At 43.7% G+C, this 15,334-nt stretch overlaps 1 protein-coding gene across 1 annotated transcript; it reads left to right on the plus strand.

Annotated features, from left to right (window-relative positions):
• The first annotated feature begins 774 nt into the window (after positions 1 to 774).
• On the plus strand, positions 775 to 3,132 carry LOC147632693 (cysteine proteinase COT44-like). The gene is made up of 4 exons (XM_086807512.1): positions 775 to 1,402; positions 2,052 to 2,293; positions 2,432 to 2,572; positions 2,684 to 3,132. Exons 1-4 carry the CDS (start codon positions 922 to 924, stop codon positions 2,930 to 2,932), a joined length of 1,113 nt encoding a protein of 370 aa, XP_086663638.1. The 5' UTR covers positions 775 to 921; the 3' UTR covers positions 2,933 to 3,132.
• Positions 3,133 to 15,334: the final 12,202 nt, after the last annotated feature.

Below are 15,334 nucleotides of genomic sequence, written 5' to 3' on the forward strand. Positions count from 1 at the left end.
AGGGATATATACATCTCAAGCTCTAGGATTACCTTGAGGCTACTTGCTGCCTTTTTAAAGTTTTCCCTGTGTAGAGACCCTGACAGAATCAGCAAATTGTTTCGGCCATAACTCTCTGATAAAAACTTAGAATATGGTTATATAATAAGTCAAAAGAACCGGAAGATATTTAGTCTACAAGCCTACGCGGGTAGAATAGGCAAAAACGTATGTATATAGCCACGAACGCGCTATCTTTAGAAACGCGTTGCTTTTCCACATTTTTAGTATGCATAGACTCTAAATATGTAAAAGTACTCTAAATATGACCTCTTATCACCTAAATTCGAATTTCTATTTTTGGAGATACTTATCTCTTTTTAATAGAACTATTCTTGTTTTCTTATTTCTTTTAGGATTTTTTTTTTGGAGCTAATATTTTTATTCTAACACTTTCCTAATGTTTCTAGCCTTATTGTCTCACTCTTCTCTAAGTACACTCTCTTTCCTTATTGAAATTTATATTAAAAGAGACACATACATACATGGCTTGGGAGGGACCTAACATGTAAGGCCTTGATATATTTCTGGCCTGTTTTTCAAATTTCAGCCGGTAAAAATACATTGAAATGCCGTTTTTGTCGAGCCCCGACTAGCGTGCAAAGAAGGGGAGGTTCACCAGTGGAGTGCATATGATTGGCTGCGCACTCCAGATAGAGTGCGGCGCGTGACCGCACCCTTTGAAAGCAGAACGCTTTTTTCGCACATTGCCTCTATTTTATTGGTTGGCGTCGGGCGAGGGATCCGGTCCGCACAAGCAGGAAAGCACATCAACGCAGGGTCAATTGAAGTGTTGTCCAAGCTAGGGTTTCTTCATCCACCCCCATTCCACATCCATCCGTGTACTCGTTGAGTCGTTTGCACAGAGAACCCGCCCTCGCCATGGCAGCCTCCCCCCTTTCAGCTTTGCTCATTGCCCTTCTTTGCATTTCCGCCTGTGTAGCTTCTTCCTCTTCCCTCCACATAGACTACAACTCCGACGACCTCTCCTCGGAGCCCCGCCTGCTTCGCCTCTTCAACCTATGGATGCACAAGCACTCCAAGAATTACACCTTCTCAGACGGTACATCAGAAAAGTACAGCCGCTTCCAGATCTTCAAACACAACCTCTTCTACATCCACCAGCACAACAGCCACAATGATAACCTTGGTTCCTCACACAAGCTCGGCCTCAACCGCTTCGCCGACCTTACCCTTGCAGAGTTTAAGGCCAAGCACTTGGGATTCCGACCGGACATCAAAACCCGCAACACCAACAAATTGGCCCTACATGCCCCCCGCTGTAGCACCAATGGCCTCCCCAAATCCGTAGACTGGAGGCTTCATGGCGCTGTTACGCCTGTCAAAGATCAAGGGCAGTGCGGTATTCGCTTCTCCTCTTTATAAATTTCTTTCAGTTGCATGAAACCCTGGATTTCTATTTGATGTTTGTCGCCTGTAAGACCTTGAGTTGTTTGTTGCATGTTTCCCTATGAAACCACTGATATTCTGCTCATGAAACTCTTGATTTTTCTTGGATATAGTACGGTAATCTTGGTTTCTTCGACATATGTCCACATAGGTATTCAATGACAGCATGTTGCTGTTTGTTTCCAAGTATAATGGCATGTTGCAACCATGGTCTTGTTGTTGTTTGTTCCCCAGTATGCTGTGACAAGCCATTGCCATGTTGTTGTTTGTTAGTGTTACAGAATTTTGTCACTGATTGATTTGTGCAATTATCTAGTTGTGACTTGTTGTGTTACATCTTCTTTGCCTAACCAATGTTGATTATGTTTCTTTTTAATCAAGTTTTTTAATACTTGATTGACTTTTATGTCAGGGGTTAGCCACTTTTTTTCCTAATCAGCTACGAACAGACGAAAAAAAATTGAAGCTTCAAAATCTAATTATAGAACAATGGAGAACTTGGATGCTCTCTTGTATGATTATTTGGAATGCATAGCTTTCTTCATCAAGATCTTTTACACTTGATGCCTGCAGTTTATTTAAATATATCATATCATGTGCAGGTAGCTGTTGGGCTTTTTCTAGCACTGGGGCTATGGAAGGTGCCTATGCTATTGCCACCGGTGAACTTGTCAGCTTATCTGAGCAAGAACTAGTGAGCTGTGCCCACAGCAACTACGGTTGCAATGGTGGCCTCATGGATCCTGCTTTTGAGTGGGTTATGAAGAATGGTGGCATTAACTCGGAGAAGGCTTATCCTTACAACAGTGGCAAGGGCAAATCAAAGCTATGCAAATGGATCCTGGTCAGTTTCAAAATCTTCCCAGCATGTTCTTGCGAAAACAAATTAGGACCCACAAGTTTTGCAAGTTGGGATGAAAATTATATAGGAAAGAAACCAATTCTAAGCATTCTTAACTGTTGTGATGTGTTGTATCTTCAGAAGCGTCAAAAGGCTGTCACGATTGATGGGTATGAGGACGTCAAGCCCAATGACGAGGATGCTCTTGTGTGTGCCGTCGCCCAGCAGCCTGTTAGTGTGGCTATCAATGCCGGAACCCGGGACTTCCAGCTCTATGCTGATGTATGCATCTTGTTCTTTATCCAATTGTGCAAGTGAAGATAGATAGATAGCTAAACATTTCAAGCTGCTATCCTTTTATTGATTCAATTCATTTCTGTGTTGGATTGTCAGGGTATTTTCAGCGGTTCTTGTTCAGATGATCCAAATGATATAGATCATGCTGTGCTGGCTGTTGGTTATGGGTCTGAGAAGGGCAGGGACTACTGGATTGTGAAGAATTCGTGGAGTGACGGATGGGGAAAAGATGGCTATGTCCATATTGAGCGCAGCACTGGTAACCGCCATGGTGTTTGTGGCATCCACTCTACCCCATCGTACCCTATTGTCAAGGGGAGTAGCGCAAGTGTAAGTGTCATGTGAGGCTCAAGGAGAACCTTGATATTATGGCAAAGTCCTCAATTAATCAACCATTCATGTAAAAAATTGTACAGCCTCAGAACTTTGAACCAGGTCCTAGGTTTCCTTCGCAAAGGAGGTGGCATTTTCTTTATGGATTTGTACATAGCCCGCAAGAGAAAATCTTGTCGTGTAAAATAAGTAAAATAAATTTGTATAGTGTACCCCTTGAGTCCATATTGTTTAGCTACTTGCACTTAATGTTTTTATCAGTCTTATTTCAGGTATGAGATTACTCAATCCACATGTCACTGGAAAACACTCAAACCCGTTTTCTCTGGAGTTCCTTACTAAAATCACCCTCGTAGCTTGGTGGTATGTTATGCAAAATATTAGCTGGTGTTAGAGTTTGGTCGACTGGTCTGACATACTGGGACCTTTGTTCAGTTTGCCATCTGATCTTTCCATGAGCAAGAGCACATAGCCAAAGAAGCCATGAATTCTTATAGTCTATTCAGCCATGACTCTTGTAGTCTTTTCAGCCAATCTAGGTTATTCTTTCTGTTTATTCCACAACTTGAGTACTCCACCTTTGTCCGTGATGAAGTAACCAAGCTATCAAGCATTCAAACACACCCAAGTCTTTCGCTTGAGTTTAAGAAAATATAACCCTTAAAATTGATGCTATATTCTTAGTTGTACATCTTACAAGCACACAAGGTCTTCTCAGCACAGGTGAGAAAGATGCCCCTCGGTGCCAATAATTAAAGTACATGATCATGTGGTAGAGCAGCACTCTAGACTGTGAAGCACTTGCAAGCGTCTTAGAGTGTGAGATACTTCCTTCAAATCGAAGTCTCAGTTATCGCCAAGCCAGCAAGATGTGAATGGTGGGCTTCCTTCCAAGGAGAGGTGCTCTTGTAGTCCAAATTGATTGTGCTTCCCTGCACTTCCATAAGTAATGGTAGATCGCCTTTGAAGCTCTTGCACATCCTGGGATTGTCACATGACCTCCAAATCTCTCTAACCTTGTGTGAAATCTTTGCATTTAAATAGAGATAATTAGGGATATGGACATGGGGGGATGCCATCTGAGTCCCCTCCAACTATCCCATGATCTATTTGGGGGAGGAGGTTTATGATGGTCTCATTAGGTGCATAAATATTCAAGACGCCCAATTTTCGGCCATCATGCATGACCATAATCCACTGTACCCTAGCAGGTATGATAACATCATATACAATAACATGAGGTATAAGTGATACTGAAACAAAAGTGCATACACCTCCTTTGGTCCCATCTGCTCGGGATTGATAAGTTTGACCAGAAAGAATCTTACCCCTTTTACCAATAAATGTATACAGCCCCTTTGGTCCCATCTACCCAGGACCAATAAGTGTAGCTACCACTAATGTTAGATCGTTGTAACACCGCTACGGGCGCTACCACAGGAGAGGACGGCCTCTGGTTCACCACCCAGCCATAGAGGAAGAATGAGGATTACCCCTCATCCCCCAGGCTATATAGTGTGTGGCCTGCCGTCCACACTAGCCTGGCCGTCCATGACTACACACGGGCGTCCTCTCCCACTGAACCCCGGATGGCTACGTCTTTGGCCATCCGGTCTGCCATCGGTCCACAGGCGTTACAGCCTACGTGACATTACCCCCCCTTAAGAAGAGTTTTCGTCCTCGAAAACAAACTGGGAAAACCTCTTGGAAATTGCACTACGGCGTTCCCAGGTAGCTACCTCCTCATCCCTATCTGTCCATTTAACAAGTACCTCCTGGTACACTTTATGTCGGGTTTGTCTGTCACGATACTCTAGAATCTTTTCAGGTTCATGTGGTATCTTTGGTGGTTCTATCAAGTCCACCAAAATCTCTGGAGAAACTGCGTTCTCTAACCCGTGAACTGATTGCTTCAGTTTACTGACATGGAAGACAGGATGGACTTGAGAACTCTTCGGTAACTCAAGTTTATATACTACGTCCCCAATCTTCTTAAGGATTTTAAAAGGACCACAATATCTCGGAGAAAGTTTATCACACTTTTTCGTTTTCATGGTTTCTGACTGCGCAGGAACCTTGAGGAATACAAAGTCACCTTCTGCAAAGGTCACCTTTCTACGTCCTTTATCCGCATAAGTTTTAGCACGATCCTGAGCGCTACGAATGCTCTCACGTGCGGCTCTGAGCATATCATTCATATCTTCAAGGAAATCCTTGACAGATTGAATCTTCTCCTTTTCTAGGCCTACAGTCATCGAAGATCTCAGCTGGAATCCATACATTAACATGAATGGTGTAAATCCAGTCGCTGAGTGTTTGGAGCTGTTATAGGCAAACTCCAATAAGGGCAAGTACTCTTCCCAATTAGATTGCTTCTTACTAACATAAGAACGCAACATATCCTCTAGAATTTGGTTAACTCTTTCAGTTTGACCATCAGACTCTGGATGATCTGCCGTACTCATACTCAGAGTAGTATCCAACTTTTTGAAGACTTCCCTCCAAAAAATGACTGTTGAACTTTCTATCTCTATCCGACACTATATCTGCGGGCAGGCCATATAGCTTGTAGAGATGTTCAATAAAGAGTTTTGCCAACTCTGGTGTTTTAACAGTTTTCTTCGTGGCGATAAACTTTGCCATTTTAGTTAACCTGTCCACTACCACCCACACTGAGTCATTCCCTCGACTTGTCTTGGGTAAACTGGTAATGAAATCCATGGAAATGCTTTCCCATTTCCCTTGAGGAATCTCTAGCGGATGGAGTAGTCCTCCAACCTTAAGACATTCATGTTTATTGACCTGGCACTTACTGCATTTTCGCACATAAGTCTGGACGTCCTTAAACAAACTAGGCCAATAAAACTGTCTTTTTACTAGTGCATAGGTCTTCTGAATCCCGGGATGACCTGCACTTGGACTATCATGACTTTCTTTAAGAATTTGGGCCCGAAAGTCACCAATAGTTGGTACACATACTCTACCCTTGTAGAGTAGAGTAAGTACCCGTCGTCAATGGAGTAATTAGCATATTTCTTCCCTCGACGAAGTTTATCACTCCCCTTTGAAGCCGTGGCAGTCAAAGGTGATGAAGGGCCTATGTCAGAGCTCTCCGGCTCCCAACTATACCCGGAAGACAGAGCTACTCTCTCCGGACTAACACCTCCAACTATACCCGGAAGACACGGTTAGTCTCTCCGGATTAACTCTCGCTTCCCTTCCCGTTGCACCTTCGGCCAGTCTCTTCGGACTAGCAATACGTGCCAACGAGGGAGGTGGTCGCGTCTGTGAAGAAGTGTGTACGCGTACAGCGCGCCAGACCTCTGTAAAAGATGGATCGTGCTCACATAAACCACGTAGTGACTCCAAGAAATCATTCTTGAAGACTGTGAAACTAATGGCATGCGACTAAGTGCATCTGCCACCACGTTATACTTACCTTTCTGGTAACGTATCTGAAGGTCAAACTCCTGTAGAATCTCCGCCCACCGAGCTTTTCTACCCTTCAGTTCATTTTGACTTGAAAGCCATTTCAGACTTTCATGGTCTGTCCGAACCTCAAAAGTAGCACCATATAAATAGTGTCTTCACTTTTTTAGTGCATGAACTATCGCTAGTAACTCTCGCTCATAGGCTGAGTAGTTACGCTGCGCACGATCTAACTTTTTATTTCAAATGCAATTGGGCGTCCCCTTTGCATAAGTACGGTCCCAATGGCCTCGTTACTAGCGTCTGTTTCCAAAACAAACGGCTCATTTGGATCGACAATAGTCAAAATAGGTGCAGCTACAGTCACCTTGAGCTTATCAAAGCTCTTCTATTGGGCTCCCCCCCAACTAATGTTTTTAGTTTTTGACCGTAACTGGTCAGTCTCAACGGGACTGCGATCTTCGCGTAGTCCTTCACATACTGTCGGTAGAACCCCAACATGCCAAGAAAAATCTGCAGTTCCTCGAGATTCTTCGGCGCTGGCCATTTAAGAATAGCCTCTACTTTTTCTGGCTCCATCCGCGTACCATCGGCGGATATAATATGGCCAAGGTAGTGAATTTCTGTTTTAAAAAATTCACATGTGCTCTTCTTTGCAAATAGTTTGTGCTTTCGCAACAACTCGAACACTAGACGCAAATGCTCTATGTGTTCTTTCTGTGTCTTACTGTACACAAGAATATCATCTAGGAAAACTACTACGAATTTTCCCAGATATGGACGTAAAATGCTGTCCATCAGTGTCATAAACGTCGCTGGAGCATTGGTTAGCCCAAATGGCATAACCAAAAACTCAAAATGCCCGAAACGGGTCCTAAATGCTGTCTTCGCAACATCTTCTTGTTTAATTCTAACCTGATGATATCCTGATCTCAGGTCTATTTTTGTGAAGTATGTCGATCCATAGAGTTGATCAAACAACTCATCCATGCGTGGCATCGGATACTTGTTCTTAATCGTTATCTGATTAAGAGCCCTATAGTCTATGCACATGCGCATAGATCCGTCTTTCTTCTTTACCAGAAGAATAGGCGATGCCCATGGACTTGAACTAGGCCGAATAAAGCCTTTGTTCAAATATTCCGTCAATTGTTTTTCCACCTCCTGTGCCTCGGAGTGGCTTCATCTATAAGCAGGTTTGCTTATAGGTTTTGATCCTGGCGGCATAACTTCGATGCCATGGTCTACTTCTCTAGATGGTGGTAAACCATCTGGCAAATCATCAGGAAAAACATCCTGAAATTCCTCTGATAAATTCATTAAAGTATCTACGTACTTTTTCTTTAATGTTTCTTTCACCTTGGATTTTTTTTTGTTTGAATCGCATGCATGCCAAACAGGGTTTTCAAACAGTGGGTCTCGTCCAAGGCTATTTTGTTTTCCTTGTTTGTCTATGCAAACATCATTTATAGTTTCATCTACGAAAACATAATTTAAAAGAGGGTAACAAGCATATACCTCTGCTATCTGGTCTCTGCGACCCGCTGTGCACAGCTCCATGGAGGAAATAAGTGGTGTGACGGGGACAGCACGGTCGCCCTGTGCGGGGTAATGACTCTACCTCCATGCTCAAAACATAGCGTATTATGTAGGTAATTCCGAGCTAGACTAGGGCCCAAGCCATACAGCCACTCCCTGCCTAGATATACGTCTACTCTGGCTAAGTGCATGACCTGAAAGTCAAGCGGAGCCTTGTAGTCCTGCATAGATAATGGGACCCCCAATACTACGGTATTCCATACCGTTTTGTCATATCCGTTGGCTAGGCCAACAGTATACTCATGATCACTCCGGGTCTCAATCAACCCCAACTTCTTGACTAACGAGTGGTTCAAGAAGTTGTGTCATATCCGTTGGCTAGGCCAACAGTATACTCATGATCACTCCGGGTCTCAGTCAACCCCAACTTCTTGACTAACGAGTAGTTCAAGAAGTTGTGTCATATCCGTTGGCTAGGCCAACAGTATACTCATGATCACTCCGGGTCTCAGTCAACCCCAACTTCTTGACTAACGAGTAGTTCAAGAAGTTGTGGCTAGCTCCATCATCAATAAAAACTGTGACTCTACGGCCACATATGGTGCCATACATGCGCACCATGTCATGCGGACCTACAGTAGGCTGCCACATCACTGGTGTCACTGAACAAGCGTGATGCTCATCACAATGACTCACTGTCACCTCTTTGAACTCTGCGGAACTGAGAGGGAGTTTCTGCACTGTATGCAACTGCCTCGAGGATTTACCATCTTTTTTGGGCTTGTTGCCACTCGTGCTGGCTTTAGGCTTTGGACACTCAGCCTTCGTGTGCCCTACATCATTGCAATTAAAGCAGCGATTTTCCTTTCGCGCTTTAATATACTGCTCTTTCTTTTGGATTTCGCTGTCTCTGTTCTTCTTGGATGGTCGCGATTTTTTAGACCAATGACCACCCTCCTGGTCCATCCTATCCCCCTGCTTATCACTACGGAACCCTTTTCTTTCAAGTCCTGACCTCCTCTTCTCACTACCGTCGGCCCTGCTCGAATCACCACGCGCACTACGGCGCTTGATGTCATCAAATATCTGCACATACTTAATTGCCTCTGCTAAGTCTTTAGGCTGTAAGGGCTCTACGTACTCAAGGTAATCATCTTTGAGGCCTCTTTTAAAGCCTCGCAATGTTTGGAATGCATCGATCCCCTTTAGATTGAGTACTATCTCCCTATAGTCTGAGATGTACTGAGTTAGGAATTTGTCCTCCATCGAGCACTTGTCCCATAACTCCCAACTTCTCTCCCCCTCATTGACAGGCAAAAACTCTTTTCGAAACATTGTTTCAAACTCCGTCCAAGTGGCAGGACGAGTTGTCAAACTCATCCACCACTTGTATGCTTTGCCGGTTAATGAGAGGCTAGCCTCTACGGGCTGTATCCGGCTAGGTTGCTGTCACAGCGTGTGCAAATCTGACCACTTCGCTAGAAACATGTTGATCGAGTCCTTGTTTCTCTCCTTCTCCTCGCCACCAAAACTAGGCGGCTTTAAGTCTTTTACTAACGATGAAGCTGTCTCTCTACGGACGGCCCCGCAAGCGCATCGGCCTGTACTCCTATAACCACTGGCGAGGCTACGCTCACCCGTGCCGCAGGAGTTTGTCTATCACAAGGAGTCGGAGTACTAGTCGAGGCGACTGTCAGTGCATCTAACCGTGTGGAGATGCTCTGTAGCATCGTGACTAAGTTAGCCTGGACTTTACCCATATTGTTCAGTTTGGCATTAAGATATTTAAAAAGTCCACTAGAGAGCTCCGTCTCTGTCAGTACGTCGACAGGATCCAATAGGTCATAATCATCGTCGTCGTCATATTCCAAGAGGTCCTCCTCGGTCTCCTCGGCGACGTCGGTGTTCATGTCATGTGGCTCATCGGCCAGAAAGGGGTTATCTGCTATTGCGGCCGCTACGGGCTTGCTGAGTCCTAAGGCGGGGTTAACAGACGAGGAGGGCGCTGGCGGATCACGCGTGATCGACGAGCGCACTTCGGACCGGACAACGGTCGGGCGTATACACACTACGCCTAGCAGACATCCTTAATTCTTGCACAAAGAAAAATGCGAGAACTCGAAAATTAAAAAAAAACGCTAATAAAATGAGCAGTGGTGGGGAGAGAATAGTCACCCCCCTTACGGTCGCCTGCGCGACGATTGTCGTCGACTTGTCGATTTGTGTTGCGCTGCGAGCCTCTACAAGCGTCGCAACTCCGGGATGCTCTGATCCAAGATAAAAGTGCCTGCAACTCATAAAAAAAATTAATCTCCGCGCGGAATCCGTGCCCCAAACACCCTAGATTATCCCTTGCCGGGATTATCCCTCCCCAGCCGGGAGAGAGGGTCCGTTTGATTAACAAAAAAAAAATAAAAAAACAAAAATTATTTTTGTGTTGGTGGCATTCGTTGGCTGGCTGTGGGCTGGCCGCCCGCTGTTAAAAAAGAGGGACGGCTGGCCGTCGCCCGCTGTGCGCTGGGCAGGCCGTCCGCCTGTCAGGGCTGGCCGCCCGTTAGAGCTGGCGGTGGCGTGACTGGTCATGGTTGGCCGCCGGCTATGGCTGCGCCTGTGGCTAGCCACCAGGTTTTGCCCGCCCAAGAGGTTTCCCAGTTTAAGAGCTTTCATCCATTCCGCTTGGGTGGTCTTCGCCCCCTCTGCAAAGTGGTTCGTGCATTCACAGCCGGTGGTCGCCTGGGTGGTCTTCACCCCCCCTCTGCACAACAGCGGTTTACAGCCGGGTCGTGTTTAGGCTGGCCGCCGCCGCCGGTAGCACCAGGCAGCTGCTTGTTATTTTTCATAGCCGCACTCACCCGATGCAATGCTCCAGCGGCATCTCTCTCTTCACAGCCACTTGCTCTACACCAGGCGACCTCTCTCTCTACACCCAAACGAGAATGTTTTTTCACAGACAAGCTTCAACGCCAAAAAAAAAAACGAAAAATGCTTACTTGCTGATTCGCTTTGGTGTGTGCGACGACGGAGAGAGAGAGAGAGAATTCTTCCTTTCAGTTCTGGCCGCCTCCCTCCACCGAATCGATTGTGGAGATAAGGATAAGATTTTTGAATGGTTGAAAACCATTGAGTGGGCTCCGGTCCCCCGGTCACACACGGACCCTGACCCAATCGAAACTCACGCTCTGATACCAGTGTTAGATCGCTGTAACACCGCTACGGGCGCTACCACAGGAGGGGACGACCTCTGGTTCACCACCTAGCCATAGAGGAAGAATGAGGATTGCCCCTCATCCCCCAGGCTATATAGTGTGTGGCATGCCGTCCACACTAGCCTGGGCGCCCATGACTACGCACGGGCGTCCTCTCCCACTGAACCCTGGATGGCTACGTCTTTGGCCATCCGGTTTGCCGTCGGTCTCACAGGCGTTACAGCCTATGTGACAACTAATCCTTCACAAGGCACTTCCTATGATGGGTTGGAAGCCCTCTGAGGCCCTATACATTCCATGAGACAATCCTCATGGTAAAAATGTGGCATTGACCCTGGAGTTGAGTAAACACTTAGCCGACGGGAAGCCCTCCGAGGCCCTGTACATTCCATGAGACAATCCTCATGGTAAAGATGTGGTATTGACCTTGGACCGGAGCAAACACTTAGCCGATGTTTGTGCCTGCTTCTCATAATGCTAAATGAGGAAGTCACTAGGCACAGTCTCTGCATATGTGCACAATACATGGTGCTTGCTAGGCATCATGATCAGATACATCATGCAAAACCTTACAAGAGGGCGATATGTCCTGGTGTGCATCTTCACAATCCCCCATGCTTCTTGTACATCATGTGTACTATCCAATCCTAATAGGGAGGACACAACAAAGTCATTCTCGCCTAATGCATCATCCTTCTGTGAAGATGACTCATTAGCTTCATCATTCTGGAGCTAATACATCATCATTCTATAATACATTGTGTGTGGGTGATGCATGAGCTTGTGTTCCAACATTCTCACCATGACGGTGGCAATGAGAGATGACTTATCACTCGTGGTGGTGGAACACGGGCTGAGAGATATCGCCTTAGACTATGTCACCTGAGAGACATGTTTGCATCATCTCCTATGACCCCCTAGTCCTAGGGCAACCCCTAGCGCAAAGTGCCCCTATTGGTGTGACAGAACCGGTAGGCCTACTTTGCATGTATATGGTTGCAAACTGCTTCAAATGCTTTCAAAACATGCCATAATATCCACTCCATAATGACACATGAGCCTCGTGAAGCTCCCATACTCTATGCATCCAATACCAAAGGGTAGAGGGCTATTCCAACTGAATATACAAGAATTTCCAGCTAGCTAATTCACTGTTCTTGGCCCTTGTTGGACTTCCCAGATGTATCCAACAACTCTTCAAACCCTTCCAATGATGTAGAGGTGGGTTGCCAAGAAGCTTCTTCCTTAGGTAGTCGTCATCATTTGACCAAATAATCCACTAATGTACAGATGATGCGAAGAACTCTTTATCTTCTTGTACCCAAAATTTCTTCCAACACATAATCATGCCATCATTAACCTTAGGAAGCTCTTCTTGCACAAATACCTCCGGCCTGAGGTAAGCTTTGAGATGCAACACATGGAACACATCATGAATCTTTGAGATTGATGGAAGTGCCAATTGATAAGCAACTTCACCAACACATCTCACCACTTTGTATGGCCCATAGTAGCGACGAGCTAACTTGGTATTCATGTCATCCTTGAGAGTACCATATCTTGCCTTGGGAAATCCTCAAGAACACCCAGTCACCTTTCTTGAACTCCAATGGTCTCCTATGAGCATTAGCATAGTGTCTCATTCTTTCTTGAGCTTGCTTCATATTAACTTTGTATTGTTGCAAGAGTGCATCCAACTTTTCCGTCTCCTCTTTTGCATTAGGATTCACCCCCTCTTGCTTTTGAACCATCATTGGCATATTCACTTTGTACATTTAGAGAACCTCAAAAGGTGACACACCAATGCTCTCATAATGCATACTATTATGAGAAAACTCGACAAGCGGCAACCACTCATCCCAAACACCTTACATATCATGGCAATAATGTCTCAAGTAAGTCTCCACCCACTTGTTTATCCTCTCAGTTTATCCATCGGTTTTGGGGTGATAGGTAGTGCTAGAGGTGTCAAAACAATCCCCATGATCTAGATTATCCTAGAATTAGCCTAGCTTAGCCTTGGATTAGCCTAGTAATTTTTCATATTCAAGTGATTAGCTCCCATTATAGCTTATTTTGGTATATATACATGACCACCCTTTTCACACTATGATTAATATTGTCCATGGACATGGTCTATTGGTCTTAGCCCATTATTACATATGAGACCACACTTTGTTACAAGCTCATTGTCACGAGCAAGAACCATAACCTTCGGAACAATGTTGTCGGGACAGTGAGACCACTTCCCCACAAAACCTATACCCCCCCACAACCCCCTCCTATTCCTATTCTCGTTCTCGTTCTCATCCCCCCCAAGCCCCCCTTCTCTCTCTCTCTCTCTCTCTCTCTCTCTCTCTCTCTCTCTCTCTCTCTCTCTCTCTCTCTCTCTCTCTCTCTCTCTCTGTGCACAAATCCTAATGTCCCCTTAAATTAGGAGTGGCACTTATGACCGCCACTCCTAATTTAACTACTAAGCTCTTATACCATGAAAACATTCAAGGAGGTAAGTAGATTCATTAGTGACAAATCTAATTATAGTGATAAGCATAATATATACACTCAAAAGAATCAACTAAAGATTGTATTCATTTATGTCATTGTATCTAAATGAGTACTATATACAACAATATATAGCCGAGAGCCTTGATTCCATGTATCATCATAACTTGATAACTTGTATCACCATGCCTAGCTATGCAAGTATCCACATCTTTTAAAAAAAAAATTTCTACTTATACATGCTTATTTTTTTTGTCTACCATCTATATACAAGCACACTCAAACCTTATCCTAATACACACCTTAGACTACATTCTACATTTGCCAATTGGAACATTTCCAATAAGCACCTTTTGAGAAACTCTCAAGCACATTAATGTATGTACCAATCCACATTCAATACAATCCTAACTTCATTGAATACACAAATATGAGGTGTGGAATCACAAAGCATGTTCAAGAAATATTATTGACTACTTCTAAAATTACATATTGGTGTGCTAGAAAAACTACTTCATTTTTTCCCACATTGTTTGTCAAAGTGTGGGACTACCTTTATAGGTTTGGCAGATAGTGGACATACTTATGGGAAGAATGAATATAAATACATTTAGAGCAAAGGTTTTAATAAACCATAATTTTGGAGAGCCATTGATTTCTACTATTTGGAATTCATGAAATCTTGTTGTTAAAATTTGCAACGTCTCCCTCTTTTTCTATAAATCATGAGTGCCATTGTAAAAGAAGAGGATATTAACTATGAAAGCCAAAGCATCATAAAGCCTATTAAAATGATGAGTACTACTTATTGTATGTATAAATCAATGATTTGCTTAGCCAAAATGGAGTTCGATATCACAAATTTGTGGTAAGAGAGTTGAGTTGAAACTAAAACCATGTGCTCAAGAGTCACACTATCTACAATGGAGCATAATTCTCATATTCCTACAATGTTTCTCTTATAAGAGTGTATGTCCATATCTATGTGTATTCTACATATTTATAAGTGATACTATATTGCATTATTTAGAACTTGGAGTAAGGATATGACCTAGGTTCTACATATTTATAATGATCCTAAATTGCATTATTTAGAACTCTTAAGTAATCTCTATTGCACAAACGCATATGACCTAGGGGGTTGAAGCCCCTTTGTTGCAACAGACGACATTGCTAATATTGAGCACTTGCCTGAAAATTAGATCAACGCACCCAAAAAGGAGGAGGAATAATCTACATCATATGCTTAATTTGTTGAGTAGCTATTTTTTGAGTTTGTTGGGAAGAAGGAATAGTCTACATATGCTCAATTGTTGAGTAGCTATTTTTTGAGGTTGTATGCACAACAATTCATGCAATTTTTGAAGTAGAATGTAAAGCAATAAGAAATAGTTTGCCCTTGGTTTTGTGAGTTTTCTTTTTTTTACAAGCAAACATGTCTAAGTGAGGGGAGGGGGAAAACTTATGCATCTACTAAAATACCAATACAATGTATGTCATTTCTTCTTAAATAGAGGCAAAATGTTTCAATTCTATATTATGGACCTAGATCTCACGAAGCATTGCTACTTTGATACAATACTTAATTCTTTGAAGCAATAATTACTTCTTTGAATAAAACCTTTCTTTCTTAAACTAAAGATGTTGGTTATTTTTTATATATAAAAAACCTTCCTTTCTTAAGCTAAAAAGCTTCAATGGAAAACCTTGTAGAAAATTACATGTAATACATGATTGT

The sequence above is a fragment of the Cibotium barometz genome, chromosome 13 (assembly GCF_041138505.1).
Source record: "Cibotium barometz isolate CiBa-2024 chromosome 13, ASM4113850v1, whole genome shotgun sequence".
Classification (NCBI taxonomy): Eukaryota; Viridiplantae; Streptophyta; class Polypodiopsida; order Cyatheales; family Cibotiaceae; genus Cibotium; species Cibotium barometz.

Excerpts from the sequence above, each read along its gene's own strand:
- LOC147632693 (XM_086807512.1), top strand. The coding sequence starts at position 922 with ATGGCAGCCTCCCCCCTTTCAGCTTTGCTCATTGCCCTTCTTTGCATT. Across the intron at positions 1,403-2,051 it reads CAAAGATCAAGGGCAGTGCG|GTAGCTGTTGGGCTTTTTCT; the intron begins GTATTCGCTTCT and ends TATCATGTGCAG. Across the intron at positions 2,294-2,431 it reads AGCTATGCAAATGGATCCTG|AAGCGTCAAAAGGCTGTCAC; the intron begins GTCAGTTTCAAA and ends TTGTATCTTCAG.